Source organism: Dermacentor albipictus, chromosome 2, assembly GCF_038994185.2.
Source record: "Dermacentor albipictus isolate Rhodes 1998 colony chromosome 2, USDA_Dalb.pri_finalv2, whole genome shotgun sequence".
NCBI classification, from domain to species: domain Eukaryota; kingdom Metazoa; phylum Arthropoda; class Arachnida; order Ixodida; family Ixodidae; genus Dermacentor; species Dermacentor albipictus.
Window position 1 is genome coordinate 171,630,190 of NC_091822.1, and position 26,148 is coordinate 171,656,337.

The 26,148-nt window shown below is 46.5% G+C and overlaps 1 protein-coding gene across 1 annotated transcript; it reads right to left on the bottom strand.

The window, feature by feature from the left end:
* Window positions 1-1,355: 1,355 nt before the first annotated feature.
* Window positions 1,356-19,231, bottom strand: LOC135900872 (neprilysin-1-like). The gene is made up of 4 exons (XM_065430463.2): window positions 18,961-19,231; window positions 13,557-13,670; window positions 9,490-9,546; window positions 1,356-3,962 (listed from the first exon to the last, which is right to left on the bottom strand). The coding sequence occupies exons 1-4, from the start codon at window positions 19,045-19,047 to the stop codon at window positions 1,905-1,907; spliced, it is 2,316 nt and encodes a 771-aa protein (XP_065286535.1). The 5' UTR covers window positions 19,048-19,231; the 3' UTR covers window positions 1,356-1,904.
* Window positions 19,232-26,148: the final 6,917 nt, after the last annotated feature.

The window sequence follows — 26,148 nt, forward strand, 5'->3', positions numbered from 1 at the left end:
AGACGACGATCCCGCCGCAGCTAGAGGCTGCAACGAGGAGTTATGACCAAGATACACAACTGAAGGCCGTCCAGCAAGTCTCGGCAGCTCTAGAGAGGCAGCGACCTCGCGAAACCGAGGAGGAGGGCAGCACCCCCAGGAAGGGGGCGGCGGCCCTCTCGGATCCGCGGAAGTAGCGAGGAAGCAAAACCTCGAGGAGCACAATGCACGAGACTGACGTAGTGGCCGCGTCGCGGTAAAAGCTTGTCCTCCCTGCGTGAAGGGAGCCTAACCGACTTTGCAGGCATTTTTACTAAAGTTGTTCTCTCTCTCTCACTATCGTGGCGGCGATTTTCTGTTCAACGAAAACACTGGAAATTCCGCTGCGTAATCTAGGACTGCCTTTATGCAGTACTTTTCAACTAACTTGGAGCAACGGTGTTAGGTTGCAGCCACAGGAAGGTGTCCCGAGCAATCTGTAATTACCTCTGTGATACATAAAGATTTCCGTAGTAATCTTTCCCATTTGCTTTATTTCTCCTGTAATAAATTATGAATTTAGGAAATTGCAATGGCAAGAATCGCAACTTCACAGTAATGATTGATATTATTCAACACCTAACTTATTCAATCTTCACATCTACCCTTTAAGTATTTCTAATATTAGGTGCATGTTACTATTCCTATCTGTGCGAGACCGACTACCTCGTTATACGCTAATTTATTTCATGTGCTATCGGTTATTACCACCTGGTTCGTGGCCTACCCCCACAGTGGATTTGTGCCATTAAACAAGTCATCATCATCATCATCATCGTCGTAGTCGTCGTGGTCATCACCATCATCATCATCGTCATCATCGTCCTAAATGCGAAAGGAAAAGCGCTACTCGTGTTACTCGATGCGAAAATAGACGCGCGCAGCTAGTAGCTAGCTTCACTGTAGCACAGCAAAGGGATGAGACATCGTAAGCTGAAGGACAGCCTTCGAGGTTGACCCGTTGAAGGCGCCAAAATCGCAAGTAGTGACGCCTTTGCGAACATCCAAAACAAAATTTGAACTGCGCGCCATGGCGATGTTAAATAGGCGGAGCGTTGTAGGCACCGCAAAGCACCCCCCCCCCCCCCCCCCCCCGTAGCCTACGCAGCGTAGGAATTGCGAGCATCGCGAAACCAACCACAGGTCTTCGCGGTGCTCCCGGTCCGCTTCTTTTCAGTGAAGTACTTATGGCGGGAAAGTATTTTGGAATAGTTCATGTTAACGTCGAAGGCATTTCTCCACTTCGATGAAAAATGGTTAAGAATCCCTTTAAAGAACATCACTGTCCAGCGTATTGGCGAGCCTGTAAATTGCGTAACATCATATCACACACAATCCACAGGTTCTGACGACCACTTCTCGGCAGTGGTGCCGCGTTATTTATATATATTTTTACACGCAGAAAGTGTACAAGGTGCACGTAGGCACTTGAAATTGCGGCAGCACTTGTGTGCAGCCTCGTCCGGCGGTCATTCTCGCTGTTCGCTATTAAAGATGGTATGCGATGCGAGAAGTCACTATCGCGCCGACTGCAAAAGCACATCAGCTTCCGAAAGCGCCCGTAGTTCATTGCAGTAAAGCTGTAGCTATATTCTAAGTCTGCGATGCAGGAGGTCGCGCTTAAGGCAAACATGCGATTTTCCAGTGCATGCTCAACCTCAAAAGCGGAGCCAGTATGACACCTACGCTTGGAGTCAGAAAAAAAAAGAGAAATAAACTGCGCGCGCGGCGTCATCGGGGAAATATTGAGAACACTATTGCGGCGTTGAACGCAACGTCTGTCAATCGAGGCAACTGCCATAAAAACTGCAATACAAAAAGGAACAACAATGACGCAGCCAAGCAAAGAGATAAATGAATAAAAATAAACTTGGGTCTTGCAGTTACTAGAAGAACGTGCACTTCTTACTCGGGTTCATCGGCGATTCGGACGGGCACTGGTACGCGTCGGCGAATGCCTGCGTCTGTCGCACTGGTACGTTGCACTCCTCGCCGCTGCTGTTTGTGGCGCACGTCATGAGGCAGTAGGTCAGGAAGAAGAGCTGGTCGTCTGTGTAGTCTTCAAAGCCGCGCAGGCGGTGCTGGAGGTACCTGACTTTTTTGGCCACGGCCGCGCGGTGCGCCATGAACGACACGGTCAGTCCCGGTGCCAATGGGAACAAGGACGAGAAGCGAACCTCGCGCGGGTCGCGGCCGCCAATCGGGTTCGCTTTCGGACTCTGGCCAGTTCCCCCGCCATCATACTTGCTTCCGGACAACAAGTCGCAGCTGATTCGTTCTGTGTAGGCTGGCGAGTCCCACCACTTCTCCCTTCTGCCCAGGTCGTTGAAGAGGACGCCGCGCCTGTCGAACGAGCGCACCATGCACCCGGCGATGAGCGTGCCGAAGCTGCCGTGCATCATGGCCTCGGTGCCGTGCAGGTAGAGTATGGGAGGCTCCATGGCGCCCAGTGCCATGTAGGCGATGTTGTAATAGTAGTTGTATCGGCTGGGCGCGCCTTCCCCGAGCTGCCTGGAGTAGACGCTGATGTAACTGTCGTGGCCGATGAGGCGCCGGTAGGCGGCTGCGACCGCGATGTAGTTTCTTATGAACGATGCACCGATGTTGGGGAAGTCCCGGTACAGCTGGAACAGGTTGACCTTGGAGAAGAAGTTCTCCTCTGGGATCGCGTCCAGCGACAGCTCTTCGATTTTGCTGACCGCCCTACTCCTGACGGGGGCTTCGATCCAGTAGGCGTCTTCCAGCTGCTGCTTCATCGTGGCCTGAATGCTCTGGTGGAAACGTTCGAGCTCGCTGCGCACACTGCTGTTGTAGCGCGCGTAAATGTGCTTGGCCGCGACGAGCAGGCCGAAGTGGCCAGTTGTGTCTATGAGGCAGGTCCGCTTCCATATATTGCGGCCCAGTTCGGCATCGGGCCCATAGCGCAACTCTGGTTTCCCTGCGAGCAACCACAGGGAAATTCGAAGGAAAACGAACGAAAAGCCTTCCATGAGCGTCTGCTTCTTTTCCTTGTACTTATGTAGCAGGGCGTGTACATTCTGCAGTATTGCGTCGTCTTCGAGAGCAACGGGGCTGTCCAGCGTCCACTTGAACTGGGGACTGTGCAGTTTGTTGACGTTGCTGAGCCACTCGTCCGACCTTTTGGGCATCAGCACCTCGATCTCTCTGAGCGCGAACTGCGTGTCGCTTGTGGCGTCCGGCGGTACTTTGACCGCGGCGTCTACGATGTCCTCCACGGTGATCTTCAGTTCCTGGATGCTTGAGGGAGGTGGCGGGTCGATCCTGAGTAGGGCGCAGTGCTGTCTGACGGCTTCGGCAAACGTGGCGGCTGTCCACGTGGGATCCAACCAACTGGTGCTCACTATGCCGCGTCTAATGTTCAGCGTCTGTGGCCTCCGCTTGTATGCGGGCAAGGCGTGCACGTGGAAGAGCAAGTTGATGTTCCAGTTGATAGTGAGGTTCAGTAGCGGGAGCAGTGCGTCGATGGCGGTTTGATTCTTCTCCGGCCACAACAAACCGATTTGCTCCTTGAAGTTGAAATAGACCCGCAGATCATCCGGCGTGAAATCGCGTGGCTGGATGCAGCTCTTGAAATAGTCCACTGCTTTGGGCGCAATAGTCTTCTCTCTCGAGCCCTCCATTTCGCTAATGGCGCGGTCCGTCGACTCGTCGAAGACTCGCGCAATCATGGACCGCTCTTTCTGTTTTGGCTTCCAGGAGCCGCACGTGAACTTGTAGAAGTCGTTGCAGGGGTCGACGCTAGTGTCCATGGCCTCCTTGAGTTCAGTGACATGTCTAAGGCAATCTGACGTGTCGCAGAACGTTACCGAGGGAAAAGATAGGGCCCATATGCCGATCGTCAACAGGACTCCGCAGATCAAGAGCAGTGCTACCGCAATGATGGCTTTCTTGGCTATTGAGTGTCCACTGGTCGACGGGCCAGCCTAGAAAAGAAAGAATGAAAAGAAGAAAGGCGTTCATATTTTTTCTAGCTAATATATATATATATATATATATATATATATATATATATATATATATATATATATATATATATATATATATATATATATAACGTCCTGAAACAGGACAGTAAGTTTTGAATGACGCCGTTTGCGGTGGGGTAAGGGGGGGGGGGGTAGGCTTTGGATTAATTTTGACCACCTGATGTGCTTTAATGCGTACCCAAAACATGGTAAACGAGCGTTCCGATATTCCGCCTATATCGGCCTGCGTCCTCTTGCTGAGCCGCAGCGGCAAGTCTGAAAAATGAGCCGCCGGAATGTCAGCACGAGATGCAGTACCGGAGGAGAAGAGTCAGTTTGGTAAAGAAAACAGAGCTGCTAAAGCAACATTTTTTTTTCAACGAGGCACTGATACACGTTTTCAATAGATCAGAAAACGTGCGTGATCAATAGGCAATGTTGCCGCGAACTTGTGAGCCAAATGCCTTATGTTCTCGTGTAATATCCGCGTTTTTTTTTTTCCTCTTACGTTGATGAGGTGCAGCCCTTACATTGGGATGGGACATTGCAAACTTTTTCTGGCCGTATATTTCTATGCTTTCTATGTGCACTTGGGAAGAGAAAGAAGTGCCCTGAGCTCACTGGTGCTCTGGGTCTCTCGCTGTTGGGCAATTTTTTGCGTTTTCGCCATTTTCGTGAGAGTCACTTCATCAAGGATGAGGAAGATGTTCCCGCGACCACCTTAGCAAGGTCAGTCGTCTACTTCATCGCTCATTTTTGGACGACGTGCCTTTGGAAGCTTGGACCAACTCGATTCCTGGGAGAGCTCAAAGCCAAAAGCCATGGACTCTGAGAGCGAGTACACCATAGCCATGGGCCGCCTTATGAAGAAGTCGCGCCGTATGTCGACTGAGACCACTTCATCGAATCAGAATCAGCAGGAATCCTTCATGGTTTCTTATGCGCGGCTCTCGCCGTCACACAGCATCAACTTTCTCAGCAGGCAGTTTCTAACCGAATATTTATAAAGTGTGGCCCCTGGGCAAGTCAACGAGATCAGGATCAACGCTCGATCGCAAGGAAATCCCGACAACAGATGAGAAAAATTCGGCAATACTGGAGAAGTTAATGACCATTCCATAGTTAGGCGCAATATCCGTCCGCTCCTTTATTATTTATGGGAAGAAGACAACGACTGCAGTTTTTCTGACGTGGGACTTGAAATCAAGCATGCGGACCTCAAGAGTCTTTTGAGGTCCTCGGTGCGCATTCTTGGGATTCACCGCTTGAGGCACTCCATATATATCAAGTTAATATTTTCTTCTTGGCCATTACCAGCGTCTGTCAAAGTGGGCTAGGTAATGCACCATGTACGACCATTCGGTTCCAGGCTTGTTCAGTGCCGAAAATGTCAAGATCGGGCACGTGAGTGCTGTTTGTAGAAGTAAAGCCACCTGCTCTCGTCGCGGCGGAGAGCATAATACCACCGACAGTTATGCGTCTCCATTTAGATGTCCCAACTGTAGTGGCTCTCACGAAGCGGCTTCGAAAGAATGCCCGAAGATGAAACAAGAAGTTCGTATTCTTCGAAAAATGGCAAGAGACCAATCTTAGCGTAAAGAGACTGCTCAATCTGTTCGCCAAAGGGACCAATGCTCGCGAAAGAAGCATCACAAAGCCATTTCAGAAGAAGTACATAGCGGAGCACAGGCGCCACGACCACCGTTGCCTTTGCGTGCGTGGAGGACTGTAACAGCGCCTACTGCTAATTCGAGGTAGATGAGAGCACGCGGCAAACATTCACCTGCCCCGGCTGATACAAACACGGAATGGCCTTTACTGTCCTCTAGGCCTACGGCAATGCCAGCGGGCCGTACTGGTCCTCTGCGCCATGAAGCCAAGAATGATAGCGACAATGAAACCGGTGACACTACGCCCAAACAAGGAGATGGACAATATGAGAAGGAGACCGTACAGAAAATGATGAAGCACCTGATAGAGTCAATGTGCGTGATTCTCGGTGGTTTAGAGAATCCGGCTGCAAAATGTGCACTGCAGGTGCTCGCCATGATAGCGCCTCTTATCGCAGCTCTTTACATCTTGTAAAGCTTTTGTTTGGCGTTTGTGCTGATGCCGGATGGGTGGCCACACACACCAGCTTCGTTCTACCGCGTTTATCTTTAAGTTCACTTGAACTAGTGACTACAGACTAGATACGGAACCTGATAGGGGCTTCATGCATGAGATTCCTCGATGTTTTATCATCAGAATATTGAACTTGCCTTCACCGTTACGCATCGCTCTTTCTATGTCATCATCATCCCTGATCACACCTTGGAAGGACGGATGTTATGAGCATCCCCTTTGGAACGGGGTGGTGGGTTGCGCCACCAAGCTCTTGCTATTATACTGCCTAATGTTCTACCTAAGTTACGAAAAAAAAAACACTATGAACTTCCACAACCAAATTTTCTGACCCCCTATTGTGAACCTTGCAATTCCCTACTTTTCTTCCACCAATCTTCCAATCGCCTCTTACTAATCCCTATTACAGACATGTTTCCTTTTCCCCCGCTGTCGCTGAATCCAAGGGCTTCAAGGAGGCCAGTAGTGCCTAAATCGACCGTTGGGCAGATGTCTTCATATTCTAATAAATCATGCTTCATCGTTTCCCTAGCTTTACTGCAGCAAGCACATGCTTCTTCCTTCTTATATTTGGCTTTATAGGTGCGTGTTTAATGTATCCTGATGTCACTTCGAAAAGTAATGAGCTTCCCTTTGAGTTATCATAAATTGTTTATTTCCTGATTTCGTTTTTTCCTCCTAAGTTGTTACTCATGGCAGGTTTCTTTTCCATTTCCGATACGCATATTTCAGCCTCTTTTCATTTCAGATCATTTCAGCCTCTTTGACTTTCCGTTTGACGTTCATTGATGGTGTGTTGGCCACCCTATAGGCCGCATACTTGCGGCGAAGCTTCATAGTTTTTCCTCCACTGTGAATCAATGTTTTTCTGGTACAGATACTTCAACACTCTCCCAGCCCATATACTTTCTTACATATTCCTCAGTCATTTTTCATAATCAATTTTAATGAGAGCTTCCCTCACTTTTCCCAACGATGTCCAAAGACCACACACGCAATGCGCTCAAAATCCAAGGGCGTGCACACAAGCAGCTATCGATCTGCGAATTCGTCATTAAAAACTTTTTTATTCAAATATTGAGCTGCCAAGCTGGAGGTGCGAGCCTTAGTAGAATATATACGTTATCTCGCTAGATCGCAGTCTATCGTCTGCGGCCTCTCGGGGCCCTTCCTTCTGCCATCCTCAGTGACATGACGGCACCCAGTCGGCTGTTCACGATCATGACGTAACGCTTCCAACTGGTACCGTCACCGCTGCTTTGCTGCCTTCGCGCAGCTTTCGCTTACGTCAAACTTTCAGGACTAACCGCAACGGATAACCGAAACGCGTAAGTTCCGCCGGATCATCGGCGGCGGCCTCAAGCAGTGTCTGCCGGCGTCGTCAGCGACTTGTCTGCGACGAGGCAGCTCGTGCCAGATCGCACAGCGCCAACGGCAGAAGTGGCTAGCAAAGTATGAAAGCCTGTCGACGTCGCCTGACGCCGGATGACGCCTGGCGGCGCCAAAACGCGAGAAAACCAATGGGCACATGTTCCTTGTGGTTGAGCCTAAAGAGTAATAATAGGCAGAACATTGGTGTCAGCTTCGGTGCCACTCAAATCACATGTGCTGACGGATAACATGGCCAAATTTAAAGATTAAACAATGCTTTCGTTATTGTTAGTTCCTTTTCAAAAATGTCGTCGAGAATATTGTCATTGCGAGGCATTGAACTCATTTCAATGCGTTCTCTATATCAGAAAAAAGAAGAAAAATGGAGGGGGGAGGTTCCAGGACCTTAGAAGAGCTTTAATTTACCATGATGCCCTCGTTGGGAGAACAACAGGCATGCCAGCACATATTGCTGCTGAAATTAGACACCAATTATCGGAAATTTGTCTTTCATACACTGCATTAGACATAGATCATTTCAGGCAGATTGTTTTTACAGCGAAGCTGTATATGGCAAGCCGATTCGTCCGTCTGTCCGTCGTCTGCACACTGTGAACTCCTCCGGCGCAACCCCATGCGCATGCGCAAAAAAAAAAGAGAGAGAAGGATAGCCGCACGATTAGCTAACACTACCTAGATAGTGCAAAGCCTGTTTCCTCCGATACATGACGTCACGCTACATGGCCCAAAATTTCCATTGGCGAGGCTGGCGTGATGCCTCGCCTACTCTGTTGTTGCCTACCCGGGAGCATCCCCATTAAATTCTGAGGCAGTCCGGCCAGGCAACATGACGTTATGGATCGGAGGGAGAAGGCCATGTGCTATCAAGGTGGTGCTCCATTAGCCTCGCCAGTAGTGACGTATTTGCTCTCCGTCACAGCCGAGCGCGTGCACAGCAGTCTCTCCCCGGCTCCTAAATGGGTATGCCATGCGTCATACGTACTCCTTATGAGCAGGCAGCTTTCGATCAGCAACGCCGCGAGCTGAGCAGGGGAATAAGCTTGTCTACGCCGTGCCGATGCTGCAGTTTGGGCACAAAAACTTGCTCGTGCAGCCGAGCGCAAGGCGCAACAGAGCACCGATGATCCGGCAGTCTACCAAGCCGTCGTTGAATGAGCAGTCGTGATTAACCCAGTGATAAATGTCGGGGCCGCACGTTTCAGGTTCGCTGGTTAACAATGTGTACGGAGTCGATCCTTGGGCAGTGATTTTCTTTTCCTGAGAGATCACTATAATATTTTGACTAAATACAGAAGGTAACTTATCTTTAAAGTGGGTAGCGTAGCATAAATTGGCCACCTGCACTTACGCAAAAGGAGTTCCCGAGAGCTAATCGGACACAGCGATTTTCCGACTGATTTCACTGTATATGTCGCCACTCTCGCAAGGCATGTGCCTATAGTATAGCAGTTCATACCGGGCTAAGTGCAACTGTCATAAGAATCGTGTTGTACTGCTATCACGAGAAACCAAGTGGCACATCGAGATCGAAATTTAAGACAGGGAGGTTGGACCAAAAGGATTCTATTGAATTTAGGGGTTTGAGGAAAGATGGTGCGCAGTATCATTTTCACAGGTAAATATGGGCGCCAGCCACGGATTCCATGCCAATGCCTGCAAAATGACTGCAGCTTTGCTTCCGTTTTTTTCTCCTTCGTCTTATGCGTCATCCATTCCCAGATACTGTATATATGTAATGTCCACCAATCTTATGTTCGTTAATTGTGGACATTGCCAAAACTCTTTGTATCTGACTGACTCTGACTCTGGCTGTAAATATATTCGAGATAGGAGCGGGATAAAGCAGATGGACCTCTCTCTCCGGCTTTCACTTCTGCGTAGATTCGCAGAAAAATCCGCTCATCTCTCGATTTCCTTGGTTACCTATATATTACGCATGGCGTCGCTTGATTGGGTGACCAATTCTTACCGCATTTGGTTCCGGATCCGGGAAAAGATCAAGATCAATCCAGTTCCTACTGCTTCTCTAAAGACAGAAAAAGAAGTGAAGTCATGAATAGCAGAAAAATTACGTGAATTAAAAACAAGTCTGACAACACAGGCATGCAATATATCGGAGCTCTCATAGAATCATTAATATCCGAGCGTCGTTTCGTATGTTTTCGGTACATCTCGAAGGCTGAAAAAACGCATACCTGAAGTAAGTACCGTAATTATCTTGTAAATAATCAATGTCTCGAAACAAGTGTGAAAAAATATCGGTGCTTTCAAGGAATGTCAAAGCGTCGTTTCGTTGTGTTCTTCGCATGTACACCGTTTTCTTAATCTGAGTTCAATAGCAGCTAAACGGTGATTTATTGAAGTATGAAAAATATGCACGAGTTGCACATCTATAGCCTGTATACAGGCTATTGCGCTTCGATATATTGTGCACATGCCCTCAATTTTCATTTTTTTTATTGTGAAGAAAACAAAAGCGCCTCTTGTAAGATGTATGGATTCATCTTACAAGCTTCCGCTTTGATACAGGGCGTCAACCGGTGTCATTAAACACATTTTTTTTCCTTTGCCTTTTCGTTTCTTTTCTGCATTTCAGAACGGTGTTTCTCGTTTAAAGAATTAACCATTATTATTGTCATGATCGTCAGCCTATTTTTATGTCCGCTGTAGGACGAAGGCTTCTTCCATCGATCTCCCGTATGTTAGCACCGGTAGAATGCAATAAAAGTACAATTTTCTTTTCCACGACAGTGGTAAGCTTCCAGTCAATATTTGGTAATGCCTGCCACATGCTAAAAACCATTTTTATTCTTCCGTAGGTTTCCATGCCATGATCAGGGTCCAATGTGACGAAGTGCCCTAGATAAACGTACTCTTGCACGGATTGAAGAGGTTGACTGCAAATATCAAATTCTTGTTCTTTCGTCAGGCTATTGAATATTGCCTTTGTCTTCTTCTGCACATTAATCTTTAACCCTAGTCTTGCACTTTCTCGCTTATGGCCCTCAATTAGTTGTTGGAATACATTCCCAGCGTTGCTGGACAGGACAATGTCATCTGCAAGGCGTAGGTTGCATAAATGAATTTTATTGCCGCAAAGAGTGTTATCTACTGCAGAGTAGAGAAAGTGTTCTGTTTGGTTTCTGTGCTACTTTTACGCTTCGCGTATGAATAGTCGCCATCGGAAGATATTTCTCCTAGCTCCCCGGAGTTTTATGAACGCTCTGAATTATCATAAAATGTCTCTCCAATTATTTTATTCTTGGCTGTCTAACTGGCTTCCTCTTCATCGCACCTTACGAAACGTGCTGTTAATACTTGTGTTGCACGGGCACTTTCGATCACAACAGAGCATGACCGGGATCGATATATTCTATTAAGATTGGCTCCTACGGCCTAGCTCGCGCAAGTGAGCTAATCGTGGCCGAGAAATTCGATCTTGATCGGTCTGGATTGCTAACGAGAGTGCCCACGAATGTGACACGAGTTCAGATGTGCAGGGATAAAACAACGCATAAGAAATGTCTGAGCTTCCCAGCTTTACGGGAGCAGACAGCTCGGCAGCTAGGCCGTTCATGCTCTAAAGCAGGATAGGTTGCCTACGTTTTGCCTTCAGCTAGGCGCACTGAGTCTGTATTTCTCCTATGGTGTGGTCAGGTCATGGTCATCATTAAAGCTAGTGTACCTTGACTGCAAAGACAACAACTTAAAGTAGAAGTCATGTATGTCATTTGGAACTAAACTCTTTGTTGACGACTGTTGTCACAGGGGACATACCAAAAATGTTTTTTTTTTCTTGCCATTTTTCGGTATAGAGTACGAATGTTCCGACTAAATATCTTGGGCCAACACTGAACGACAGGCACCAAACGTCATCTCTTGCTTTAAAGGAGTAGCGTAGGTCAAGGGACAGGAAGTTTGTCACGTGACTCGTTTTCTTTTGAGAGCGCAGTACGAGAAGACAGGACGATGCGAGAGTTCCGGTTGCAGTGGAGTTACAGGCGTGGCGCGAAGCAAGTTAACTGTACAGTCACGCGCAAAAGTTTACGGGGCACGGGTTTCACGACAAATGTGGGTTTATGCTCTGTTAAAGCGTAGCGCTTCTAATTTTATGGATCACGGTATAGATCGCAAGAACTGCTTACGGATCAAAGCCTTTAATTAGAGGCTATGTGCGCAGGCTTCCCCGAAATTCGGCTCTTTCGCAAATCCCGCGTCTCGTTAACTTTTGCGGGTGACTGTACAGATATGGTTCACTTATGGCGAGAGCTGTCGTTACAATTTCCAAGCAAAGATGCAGGTGGCCCGCGGTGAAGCCCAATTCCAATTTCTTGCTTTGTATTTCCCTCCTTTTGCCGAAAAAGTTCCCACAAAAGATTTGTTTTCTTTATGATTATTATGCTTACTCTCGATATGTTTTGCACAATTAGAAAAGAAGGGTTTGAGAATTTCCGGGTATTCATGTGTCTCGCCCTCACATGTAAAATGATGATTTGTACTGGCATCCCCTCAGAAACGGGGCGGCAACAAACAGGGCAGTGTGCTTGGGGCAATCAGGTTTTATAGGCATGTATAGCACTCTAGAATTTCGCCTGTCTCTTCATTATTTTTCGTCTTCTTATGAAATCTTCCAATTCTGTATTGTAACATTATTTATATGACTGTAATGACTCTGGTTTTAATTTGTCTCGTCGCTGTCTTTTTTCGTATTTCCAGCCAATACGTTAAACGTCTTTTGTTTGTCTCGACTGCCTACTATTAATGCTTCCATGCATTTTCAATGCGTGCGCCTCTGGAATGTGGAAGTAGGACGTTATTATTATTATTATTATTATTATTATTATTATTATTATTATTATTATTATTATTATTATTATTATTATTCAAATTCACTTCGAAACGTGGCGGGGTCAAATACTCGCCTAGCCTGCTCGAGTTATCAGGTATGCTATACATGCTTCTTTTTCTATCATTAGTTTTGTCTGCATCTCCTTGATCTATTTTGTCTTCCTGAAATCTTCTTTATCTATCTTGTGCTGCTACCTATGTCAGTAACAAATCCGGTCGTATCAATCCCTTCCCTGCTTTTTACCCCCGAATACTCTGGCGTATCTTCCTTGTCTCCACTGCTGACCGGTTGATGCTTCCATCCGCTTTAAGCGCAAGCGCTTCTACGTTACTCACTGGGTCAACCCCTTCGCATTACATTAGGATGTGCTCAGTGGTCTCCCTATTTTTGCTGCAGTATACACATATGCCTCATCTTGTTGCGAACATTTGCTCCGGTATGGTATTGTCCTTAGGCAAACAGCTCAACTCGAGCCTCAAATAGCAAGGCACTGCTTCTTGTGTTATCGTCCAGATTTTCCCATCTAATTTCTTTCTTCTCAGTCTTGTAAATCTCCATTGTGTTTTTGCTTCCATTCTTTGCATCTGATTGCTTTCTCTTTCTCCGACATTCATTCTGATGACTCCTGTCCTGGTTGTCTAGCTACACTTTCAAATACCCTGTACTAAGCTGGCAACTTTCCTGACCTCTTCTTCCGTACTGTGTCCACGCTATTCAAGTACATGTCTCTAGAGTTACTTTAAATGCTACCAAAAGTAGCTAGCTATACAGTAACTCCACATGTCTCTGCTACATAGCGCCCTCTCGCTGCAACACTATAAGTTAAGGAAGAAAAAAGAAACAACGAATGTAACATAAGACTCTGCGTGCAGGCTGCTCAGCCGCTATCTTGTTTGGGCAGTAAATAGCCCGCATCATATTTCACTTGACACATCGTACTTTATATTTACTGGTTTGATCACAATTAGAACTGGACTATAACCGGTGTCGGCTTTGCTGTCTTTTAGACGCCCGTATCTCGTAGTTTCTCGCTACTCTAAGTTTCATCCCTCCGACAAGCGTGGAGCACATCGTCGAGTTAGCTCGACAATGTTTCGATTTCGGGAGCTGTAGGGCAGACCCGGCCCTTAATAAATGCCGCGGAGGGAGTGCAGACTTCGTTACGGCATTTCATGTGCCTGACTCACCCTTGAGGTCCCTGCAGCGGTTCCTCCGCCGTTCTTCAAGATCGACTTGGTCTCCCTCTCCGTGAGTTCTGCTTCCTTCGCTACTGGCTTTGCACTGTACGAATGCTGGCTTTTCTAATCACAAGCAAGAAAAGAAAAAAGAAGGTGACAAAGGACTTAGCATGCTGCGTTTAGTGCTCACGTTTAAGCCGTCAAGTAGCGTAAGAGCGGCCAACGACTGCAGCAAAGAGGCGTAGAAGAGCACCATGTGCTTCACTACGGTGACCACTTGTACTCTTTCGTGGTGCTGCCTGTCAGGGATTCCAGCTAACGGTACATTGACAAAGGTAGGTTGGTTGCACGCACGACACATCATTAAGGAACTAAAAGAAAACTGACGCAAAGAATCCTAAACAAACTTTGCACCAAAGCAAACTCTGCTCTACGAGCACCTGATGCATTCATACCAGCCTGCTCCTAATGGTAAGCGCGCAGTATGAGAACCTTGCACTGATGCTTTCCACTGTTGACAGCGGCGTCAGAACACACCGCCTAGTGAGCGGAAGAAGCAAAACCGGAGGAACGCGATTCGAGGCGCGTTTTTCAGAAGCCTCTCCAGCGCTATAGCATAGCCCGTAAGAGCAAATTTCATGCAATCCTGATGCTGCACGTATCGGCGAAGGCCGGCATACCCAATGGCAAAGAGCACTTCGAATGAAAAAGCTTTGCGAACACGGGCTGCGATACGGACCCCAGGTTCGCTATTAGGCTTCGGCACGCTAATCGCGAGGCAAGGGTCTCGCTCGGACGCCGGCAGCACGAACGTCGCTATGGTTGCGCTTAAGACTGGGCAAAGCTCAGGGTGTGACCGTGTACTCGGACCGGCTTGTCTCTTGGCTTGTTGGAGGGTCGTTTCATTTGTTTACGATGGCAATTACGCGGACGCCCGAGGCGCATTCGTGCCGCCGCAGCCGTGCTGTCATCGTACTGATGCGCATGCGCGGCCCCGCCCACGGAGGGCTTAATGCGCGGACATAGCCGGGCGTCACGCGTGGCGCAGTTTCTCTCTCCCTCTTTATATATATATATATATATAGAGTCATATCATAAGAAGCCAACAAACACTGACACGAAGGACAACATAGGGGAAATTACTTGTGCTAAATAAATGAAATAAAGAAACGATTAAGTAATGGAAATTAAAGTGGATGAAAAAACAACTTGCCGCAGGTGGGAACCGAACCCACAACCTTCGCATTTCGCGTACGATGCTCCACCAATTGAGCTACCACGGCGCCGTTTTCCCATCCACTTTCTTGGGTATTTATGTGTCCTAGTAGAACCCTGGGAGTGTTAGCCAGCGCCACCACTCATAGAACTTGGCGGCGGACGTGGAACGTCTTTATATATATATATATATATATATATATATATATATATATATATATATATATATATATATATATATATATATATATATATATATATATATATATATATATATATATATATGGCTAATTCATAGTATAGCAAAATAAGTAAAACAGCCTGAAAATACTTCTGTTAGTTATGTTTATATTGGACAGACGTATACCTATTTATCAATCACACATGGTAAGCCACGGAGGCTCGGAAAGTTGGTTCGGATAGCAGTAGTACAGCGCAGATAAAAATGCATATTTGCGACAAATTTTAATAATTAGGCAAAAAATTGTTCTTATTGTATACCTACAGCATAAATGTTTCGCTAGTTTAGGTAATGGTATAGTCGAGGTTGGGGATAAAATTGGGGATAAAAGTTAATGGAGAATACCTTAGTAACTTGCGATTCGCTGATTAGTAACTTAGTAACTTAGTAACTTGCGATTCGCCTTGCTTAATAACTCAGGGGATGAATTGCAATGCATGCTCACTGACCTGGAGAGGCAAAGCAGAAGGGTGGGTCTAAAAATTAATCTGCAGGAAACTAAAGTAATGTTTAACAGTTTCGGAAGAGAACTGCAGTTTACGATACATAGCGAGGCACTGGAAGTGGTAAGGGAACATCTACTTAGGACAGGTAGTGACCGCAGATCCGGATCATGAGACTGAAATAATCGGAAGAATAAGAATGGGCTGGAGTACGTTTGGCAGGCATTCTCAGATCATGAACAGTAGGTTGCCATTATCCCTCAAGAGAAAAGTGTATAACAGCTGTGTCTTACCAGTACTAACATATGGGGCAGAAACCTGAGGGCTTACGAAAAGGGCTCTTATATTGACGACGACGCAACGAGCTATGGAAAGAAGAATGATAGGTGTAACCTTAAGGGATAAGAAAAGACCACATTGGGTGAGGGAACAAACGCGAGTTAATGACACCTTGGTTGAAATCAAGAAAAAGAAATGGGCATGGGCAGGACATGTAATGAGGAGGGAAGATAACCGATCGTCATTAAGGGTTACGGACTGGATTCCAAGGGAAGGAAAGCGTAGCAGGGGACGGCAGAAAGTTAGGAGGGCGGATGAGATTAAGACGTTTGTAGGGACAACATGGCCACAATTAGTACGTGCCGGGCTAGTTGGAGAAGTATGGGAGAAGCGTTTGCCCTGCAGTGGGCGTCACCAGGCTTACGATGATGATGGTGATGATGGTGATGATGATGATTATAGTCGAGGTTGTACACAACGAAGTATGATCTACATGAATGACTTGCAATATTCACGAGAGAAAAAAAGCACAGTAGATGCGGGAGACCTTAGGGAATTACAGCCCTATTTTCAGCTGTGCTGTTTCTTTCGAATAGTTGCAAGAAAGGTTTAAGTTTTCTGTAACCCTTCGCCTATTTTAAAGATTTGCCCGCATATGACTACCGTTGAAACCTTGCGAGCATGTAATATCCTTGAGAGCACTTCTAGTTGGGAATATTTAAAAAGCCTGTAATTCATCAGCACACATGCTATTGCGCCGCAACATTTAACTTGGTGTCCTTTCCTCCCCCCCCCCCCCCCCCCCCGCGCCTCGATTCAATTTGGAAACAGTTCGATTAGTGTCTGTATGATACTCTGGAACACACCAATGAATAACTTTCTACAAAGGCTGCAATGAAACTATAGATAAGCATTTATCGCTCCGTCACTCAGAACATTGCTTCGTATTTAGAACACATAAAAGGCGGGCCCCGCATAGTTTACCGAGGATATTGGAGAAAAACGACTAAATGCCGTGTATAACGTATAAAAATTGGGAGAAAGAGTATTCATTAACTGTTTTCAGAGCACATAAGCAACTTACAAAGTCAAAATTTTCTGTACACGTCAACTAAACTTGACCCTCATTGCTTCAAAATACGAAATATCTGTTGTTTATATTGCTCCTGCAGGGAAACAAATAAGAGTGTACCTCTCATTTGGAAACTTCCTGGAAATAAAATCGACAAAATTCATAAGTGATACAAGTTTTCGGAAAAAAATTTAAGTCAACGTATTATCAATATTGAAATGGCTCTGCACGTTTGACCAAGGTCATTTTCACGAGCATGTAAATCTCATTCTTCTGTCAGAAGAATGTCATTTACGAAGATTACAAACCATGTCATTTAATAACCCAATCAAGCTACATGCTATTGAGCCACAATCCTTTTCGGCCGAGCGTAAGTTCCGCGGGAAGAAAACATATTTGTAGCATATGCTATGGGCCTGCCAGGCTAATAGTGCCTTAGAAACTATACAACAGCCAACGTGGGAAGGATGGGAGGCAGCCCTGTCCAGCTCAACCCTCGAGGACCAGCGAGCACTCGTCGAAAGAGCTAGGGCGGTGGCCATAGGCAACGGAATTCCGGAATAAGAATCCGACCGCCCTTCTCTTAACACCCCTACCCTTTTCCTTTAAATAAAACGTTTTCATCATCATCATGAGCATGTCTACGATAAGTCGTGATTACACAATGAAATTGAACAGTTATACCTGGAAGAGGTTTGATTAGATTTTTCATGTTGATATCTCTGGACGAAGGCTAAATAGTTCCAGCATTTGATAATGCAACGATTTCATCATCATCATCAGCAGCAGCAGCAGCAGCAGCCTGGTTAGGCCCACTGCAGGGCAAAGGCCTCTCCCATACTTCTCCAACAACCCCGGTCATGTACTAATTGTGGCCATGCCGTCCCTGCAAACTTCTTAATCTCATCCGCCCACCAAACTTTCTGCCGCCCCCTGCTACGCTTCCCTTCCCTTGGGATCCAGTCCGTAACCCTTAATGACCATCGGTTATCTTCCCTCCTCATTACGTGTCCTGCCTATGCCCATTTCTTTTTCTTGATTTAACTAAGATGTCATTAACTCGTGGTTGTTCCCTCACCCAATCTGCTCTTTTCTTATCCCTTAACGTTACACCTATCATTCTTCTTTCCATAGCTCGTTGCGCCGTCCTCAATTTGAGTAGAACCCTTTTCGTAAGCCTCCAGGTTTCTGCCCCGTAGGTGAGTACTGGTAAGACGCAGCTATTATATACTTTTCTCTTGAGGGATAATGGCAACCTGCTGTTCATGATCTGAGAATGCCTGCGAAACGCACCCCAGCCCATTCTTATTCTTCTGATTATTTCCGTCTCATGATACGGATCCGCCGTCACTACCCGCCCTAAGTAGATGTATTCCCTTACGACTTCCAGTACCTCGCTGCCTAATGTAAATTGCGGTTCTCTTCCAAGACTGTTAAGCATTACTTTAGTTTTCTGCAGATTAATTTTTAGACCCACTCTTCTGCTTTGCCTCTACAGGTCAGTGAGCATGCATTGCAATTCATCCACTGAGTTACTAAGCAAGGCAATATCATCAGCGAATCGCAAGTTGCTTAGGTATTCTTCATCAACTTTTATCCCCAATTCTTCCCAATCCAGGTCTCTGAATACCTCCTGTAAACACGCGTGCCGAGGAGGCACAAAAGACGGTGGTCACTGCACAAGAGCAAGCGATGCGTAGTAAAGAAAAGCAGTACTTACGGAGCCCCTCTGTCAAGTAAGAAAAAAAAAAGCGCCAGCTGTAATCTGGTTGGATTTTCCAGCGTGCATGCAGCCGAAAGTGCCCGCTTTCAGAAGTGCAGGGGGGAGGGGGACAAATAGCATGCTTTGCCCATTCACTCCTAACAGTGGGAGGCCAACTTCCCCCCTCCCCCCCCGGTAAATACTCCTGTGAGGGGTACCACTATAGACCAAAAAAAAAGCAAATAAGCGGCTTTCGCCTCTGTAGATCCAAGTCACCACTAATCAACAGACTTAATTAGTCGGCGGCGCTGATGGCTTTACACACAATGCGGTACTCAACGAACTTTAGGCAGGGCGTTAGTATAAAGTAGGCGAAAGCTTGTAAACGCAGGGGACAAAGGGGTGTTCAGGAAATGTACCGAGGTCATCTTTCGCAAGGACAAGCACTTCCCGTCGCTTACTCGTTTTAATGCAGCCGAGCTGGACGAGACAGAAGACTTGCGGGATCCCGGGCGTGTCTGCTTCGCTGATGCAGCCTTGGAATCCATGGCGGACAACGCGGCGAAGTCGATGGCAGGTGCAGAAACGAGGGGGCTGGCTCCTGGAGCAGACGTGTGCTTTCTCGGCGACGAGCGACGAGACAGCAGGCGGGCTCGTGAACCCGATTGGCTCGTGATGTCGCGCGCTTCGTCTACTTCGCCGTTCGTCAGCAGCAGCCGCGCGACAGGAAGCCGTGCTAACACTATTTGCGCTAGTTCGTGAATCCTCTTGTCTGAAACGAGTTTTGCGTCATATGGGCTCCATAATCTGTAGATCACGAAAAAAAAAATGGCTGTGGCTTAGCTAAGGTTAAGCCCAGGATGCGAAGCATACTAGCCTTTATTTTAGTTGTTGAACCACTGTTTACCCTGGTGAACTGCTGTTGCTTGGCTATATTTGGTTCGGCTAGACGAAGAAACAACTCATGCAGGCGAGCGCACGAGTTGAGCCTCCGCTTTTGCAGCTGTTATGACGTCATATGGTAGCTACGCGGCCGCGCGCGGCGCAGCAAGGAAGAGCGTGGTTGTGCGGCTAGTATGGTATGGTATGGTATGGTATGATGAACTTTATTTATGCTTCGCATTATAATAAAGAACGTGTGGAATAGCTGCTTATGAATTGGAATGCTTGCGCACTCTTGTTTAAAATAATGTTTAATATGGCCGTGTCATCTTGTTTTAAGCCTCTTATGGGCCCCATGAATTACCATGTGAAGAAACGCAAAAGCAAAAAAAAAGAGAAGCGCAAAAGGGCATGCGTACCAAAATCTTGGTTGCAACAGCCGTCATTCACCGAATGCCTGCAAGGAGGCGCTACAATTAAGTGCCTTGGCTAAGAAGCGCTCCAAACGCGTTCGGATTCAAAGCGTATCGAAGTAATAACTGGCCAGTATAGTGGAGATACGCAAGAGACGTTTAGAAAATTGGTAGAAAGAAAATGCAGGGAAGAGATAGATTGAACCGTAGTCGTTACAGGCGTGGTTAAGTGTACAATATAGAGGTAGAGGTCTTATCGAAGTAATGAAAGGTCAAGTAGAGATAGGCAAAATGCTAGACTGCGATAAATGTATACGCCATTATTAGATAGAGCTGGCTAAATGACTGTTTGTCGCCGGCTCGTATCAAAATGGACACCTGTAAAATCAACGCCAGGAGTGCCATCATGATCGTCATCGTAGACTTGGGAGTCTTCGTCAAGCTGCAAGTATCTGCTCCTCGGAAGTAGTAACGCAAGTTCGAAAATTACCCTAGCAGCGGAAGTTATGAGGAAGGGCACACTGGTCAGCGGTATACCCTTTGTAAGACAGGCTTGAACATGACCGCCGTTGGTACTCTCAGTCGCAGTTTTATGCAAATACCCCGGAGGGGCGTCTGCGTCAGCAGGCGTTTGGTGTGTGGCGACACCACGGACCCGAGCACACGAGGGTTGCACCCTCCCGCTTGTAGCCGTGCGCGGCTTAGCCGTGTCCGGGGAAAGGTGGATCCTGGAGGCTGAGCCGATGCCGGGTGTTCGGACCTTTAAGGCCCCCCGGCGGAGGCAACACGCCTCTTTGGCCTCTGCTTCACGTAGACGGCACCTCCAGGCTGACCCACCTGGGCGAAATCGGCAGTCGCCTTTTCCTGTCCTCCTCTCCAATCTTCGTCTTTCTCTCCCACTTTTACATCTTTCCTGTCTTCTCTTCACTTCTTATCACTTCCGTATTTCCTGGCGGCAAGGGTTAACCGTGTGTAATGTATCCTGCCTTGGGTATATTCATTGGGTTATAGTGGCGGTGTAAAGCTGGCGCCTGCAGATTTTCGGAACCTGCAGCGTCCCCTTGTTGGGCTCGGTGGTGGGTGGCTACCACCGCCGCCGAAATTTGAAACCATGTTATGGCAGAACGTTTCCCCCGCCTTTCATATCGGCCTTCGAAACGAGGTCGCACCGAAGTACCTTTCGATTTCACATTCAAAGTAAATCCAGAGACATTTCTGCGTTACCATGTCATGCACAGCGAAAGAACCACCCCAATGCGACAACTCTCCCCCTTCTTAGTGGCAAAATGCCTCAAAGAAAAAATTGGATAAGACTACAAAGCCTCTAAAATGACAAGTGGAGACATTCTCCTGGAACTTAAAAAGAAAGAACAATTGGAAAAGATGTCCGATCTCACCAGTATTGGTGACATCAAAGTAACGATCTCACCACATCGATCACTAAATACATGCAGGGGCGTGATCTCTGAAGAAGATTTCCTTAACTTAAGCGACGAAGAACTGCTCGAGGGTTTCCAGGAGCAAAACGTAATCAAAGTGCAGAGAATAACAATCAGGAGAAACGACGAACAAATCCCAACCAAACATGTGATGCTTACTTTTGGCACAAGCATTCTTCCCAGTTCACTCGAAGCAGGGTATGTAAAAATCAACGTGAGGCCATACATGCCGAACCCAAGACGGTGCTTCAAGTGCCAAAAGTTCGGGCATGCTTCACAATCATGTAGAGGAAAGGCAACATGCGCAAAATGTGGTGCCAATGATCACCCTTCGGACAACTGCAATGCTCCTCCGCGTTGCGCAAACTGCAAAGGAGAGCATGCTGCTTATTCGCGATCTTGTCCCCTTTGGCGGAAAGAGAAAGAAATAATTGCACTCACAGTGTAAGAGAAAATCTCCTTCTATGAAGCAAGAAAGAAATTATCTCACCTACCTCAAATGAGTAATGCCAGTGTGGCGCGACAGGGGGCAGCACCACATCGGTTCGAGGGGTCTACAGGGGTCACAGCTAGTGGACCCGTAGTACCTCCATGCGCCCCCTTGGTGGCAGCGGCCATTGCTGCGCCATCGTCAGCTAAGGCGGGCCCCCAGACTGCTGGGACGCAGGGCCCAAGACTTAATCGAACTCCGAGGCCCGTGACGAGCGTCTCACGGTCTCAGACCCTCGTTCGATCCTCCAGCGCCTCGGAGAAGGCTATGGAGATCGACCCAAAAACCATGGCGTCGTCGACGCCAAAGGACCAGCGCTCCCTGGAGCGCACTAAAAAAGACAAACATCCCGTAAGTGCTTCATCAAAAGGTCAGGTAACCTGAACAGTTACCGCCCTTGTTTAGACTAGCTATCTTATCATTACATGTCACCTATAAACTTCTAAAACACACACATATAAGTGAACCGTTCTAATTGTTTCACAATGGCTTTCATCATCCATTGGAACTGTAGAGGTCTGCTACATAATTTAGGTGACATAAAAGACATAATAAATAAGTTTTCACCAGTGGCATCCTGCCTTCAAGAAACAAACCTAGGCCCCAAGAACAGTCAAATCCTTAAAGGTTTTACCGTTGTCCGAAAGGACCGCGAACACTCTAGCCGTCTGTCAGGAGGAGTCGCCATAGTCGTCCAGGGCGGCACCCCTACACGAAATGTTCAGCTGAATACCTCTTTCAAGGCTGCTGCCGTCACCGTTCTATCCCATAAAACCATCACCATCTGTTCACTTTACATACCACCCCACACCCATTTTACTACTAGACAATTGGAAAATCTAATACACCAGTTACCGGAGCCTTTTGTTTTAGTAGGAGATTTTAATGCCCATTGTACCCTCTGGGGCAGTGATAGAACAGACCAAAGAGGGCAAGTAATCGAAGATTTTATTTTGTCTAACAGCATATGTCTTTTAAACTCGGGTTCACCAACGTATTTTTCACCAAGCTCACACAAATTTAGTTGTCTCGATTTAGCCTTCTGCTCACCATCTGTCTTTAGTGATTTTAAGTGGGAAGTCCTCGACACTTCATATGGAAGTGATCATTTGCCAGCTTTTATCAAGCTAACATCCCCACTACCTACCCTAAACTCCAAGCCACGTCGCTGGAAAATACATCTTGCCGACTGGCCACTTTTTGTGAAACACGCAAAACTCGAAGTCTTTTCAAACGAACTCAGTGTAAATGAAATCAATGAAAAGTTCACTGCGGTTTTAATTTCAGCGGCAGAAAAGTCAATACCACAAACATCCAACCGTCTGCACAAAAAAATCTACCCCTGGTGGACTCCCGAGTGCACAGAAGCAAAAAAGCTTCAAAATAGGGCCTGGGGCGTGTTACGAAGACACCCCACCTTACCAACCTCTTACGCTTTAAGCAGGCCAAAGCCAAAGCACGATTTATCAGAAGGCAGGCAGAAAAATCATCGTGGAAAAAATACGTGTCGTCCATAAGCAGTTCAGTCACGTCTAAACGCATGTGGGAACAGGTAGGAAAGTTTCGGGGAGATTACTCATCTTACACCATACCGTTACTTACAAGTCCAAACACACAGACAACAATACAAGAACAGGCAGATATACTTGGCGAACATTTCCGTGAAGTATCCAGTTCAGCAAATTATACAAAGGAATTCTTACAGTACAAACAGTCTGCTGAAAAACAAAGGCTGCCCACTACTGGGGCATCAAACGAACCGTACAATTCCCCCCTCGCACAACAAGAAATAAACAGAGTCCTGTCTGCAGGAAAAAACACAGCACCAGGACATGACCGTATTCACTACGCCATGCTGGCTCATCTATCCCAGGCATCTGTAGAAGCTCTCCTTAAATTTTTCAACATAATCTGGGAATCAGGTATAATGCCCGAAGAGTGGAAAAAAGCTATAGTAGTTCCATTTCTAAAAGCCGGTAAATCCCCAACATCCGCAAGCAGCTACAGACCCATTGCCCTCACGAGCTGTTTGGCAAAATCATATGAAAGCATTATCAATATCAGACTCTCATTTATTTTGGAATCAAGAAACCTCATAGACCCTCACCAGTGTGGATATAGAAAGCGTTGTTCAACTACTGACCATCTTGTCCGTCTTGAACATGAAATCCGACATGCATTTTTACACAAACAACACTGTCTTGCAGTTTTCTTCGATTTAGAAAAAGCCTATGATACCACATGGAGATATGGAATTTTAAGAGACTTGGCTGACCTCGGCATCCGTGGTAAAATGCTTCAATGCCTAACTGATTTCAGGTCTAGTAGAACATTTCAGGTACGCCTGGGTACAGTTCATTCTAATACATTTACGCAGGAAAATGGCGTTCCGCAAGGCTGTGTTCTCAGCACGGCACTTTTTATAGTAAAAATGAACACAGTTAATAAGATCATACCGTAGTCTCTTATGCACTCCTTATACGTAGACGATCTCCAAGTGGCTTGCCGTGCCTCAAATTTGCTAACCTGTGAGAGGCAGCTCCAGATAACAATTAATAAACTTACACAATGGGCTAACAAAAATGGTTTCCGTTTCTCCACACAGAAAACAGTTACTGTTTTGTTCTCTCAGACACGAGGGCTACACAGCGATCCAGTCCTAAAATTGAACGACACCATACTGCCGGTGAAACAAGACCATAAGTTTTTAGGAGTAACCTTTGACACCAAACTTAACTTCCTAACTCACATAAAAGCACTGAAGATAAAAGCAAATAAAGCTCTAAATATCCTTAAAATTCTGTCTCATAAGCACTGGGGTTCCGACCGAACGTGCCTTTTACGGGTCTACCGGTCTCTTGTGCGTAGCCTTTTAGACTACGGCTCCGTGGTTTACGGCTCAGCCAGACAGTCCTACATCCAACGACTTGACCCGGTACATAACCTTGGACTGCGACTGGCAAGTGGTGCCTACCGAACTTCACCTATTCCAAGTTTATACGTTGAGTGTAATGAACCCTCCTTACAGCACCGCAGAGCATTCCTCACTTTTTCCTACGTACTAAGAATTCAGTCATCACCACAACACATATGCTACAACATCCTCACACAATGCAACTCACGCCTACACTATACAAATAAACCGAACATGATCAAACCGCTTGTCCTGCGATATGAGGAATATGTTCGGGATTATGACATTCCTTGCGAAGTCCTCGAGGTTGCCAGAAAGCCACAGCGTTTGCCCCCATGGTACGATTTTGAACCGTTATATGACTGGACATTGACACATTTAAAGAAGAAACACACCCCACGCGAACACATTACACAAGAATTCCGTGAACTTCAGGAGAAATATAAAAATAACGTGCAATATTACACTGATGGCTCCAAAACGAAAGAACACGTGGGTGTGGGGGTCATAACGGAAAATTGGGAAAAAAGTATTCGATTGCCACAACACGCCTCTGTTTTCACGGCCGAAGTTTTCGCCATATGGGTTGTTGTGAAAAAAATTATCGCTGATAAACACACAAATGCAGTCATATACACAGATTCTTTAAACACACTGAAGGCACTACGTCTGAAATCTGAGTATGAACCCCTGATTGCAGACATTTTAAACATGGTGGCTTTTAATGAATACGGCAGGTCAATTCGTTTCTGCTGGGTCCCAAGCCATGTTGGGATACCGGGTAACGAAGCAGCTGATACATATGCATTGATGGCAGCACACGAAGACATTACAAACACAACACTCTCATACAAAGATAGCATCCGCGCAATTAGAAAAGCCTTAACGGTAAAATGGCAACGCGAATGGGACCGTTGTTCCGACAACAAGCTACATCTCACGAAACCCATAGTTGGAGAGTGGAAGTCATGCTATCATCAGGAGCGGTTCATCGAAGTAGTTTTGTGCCGACTACGCATCGGGCACACACACATCACACACAATTACCTACTTAGGAAAGACGACACACCAACATGCGAGAAATGTCAACAGCCACTAACAGTTATGCACATATTACTCACATGTACGCAGATTGAAACACACAGACGAGCACTCTTGCACAAATTATATGAACAACACATACCGTTACACCCTGCTCTAATTTTAGGCGATGATCCACTAGTCCCATTTTGTGACGTCCGTAAATTTTTAGACGACACTGGATTTTTACATAAAATATAGATTACTAACGCAGCTTTTTCCTTCATAAACTGCATTTTAAAACACCTCGTGTTTGGCGCAGCATAGCCTTAGCTGCTTTTGCGCCATTAAACCCCATTTAACTAACTTTTATGCAAACCACCTTACTAGGCTCGTCTTTCTTTCTAACATTAGTGTCCCGCTACTAATAATGGTGCTGAGTGCTCGTCATCAGCATGACCCGAGGGACGAAGGCATCTCGGAATCTTCAA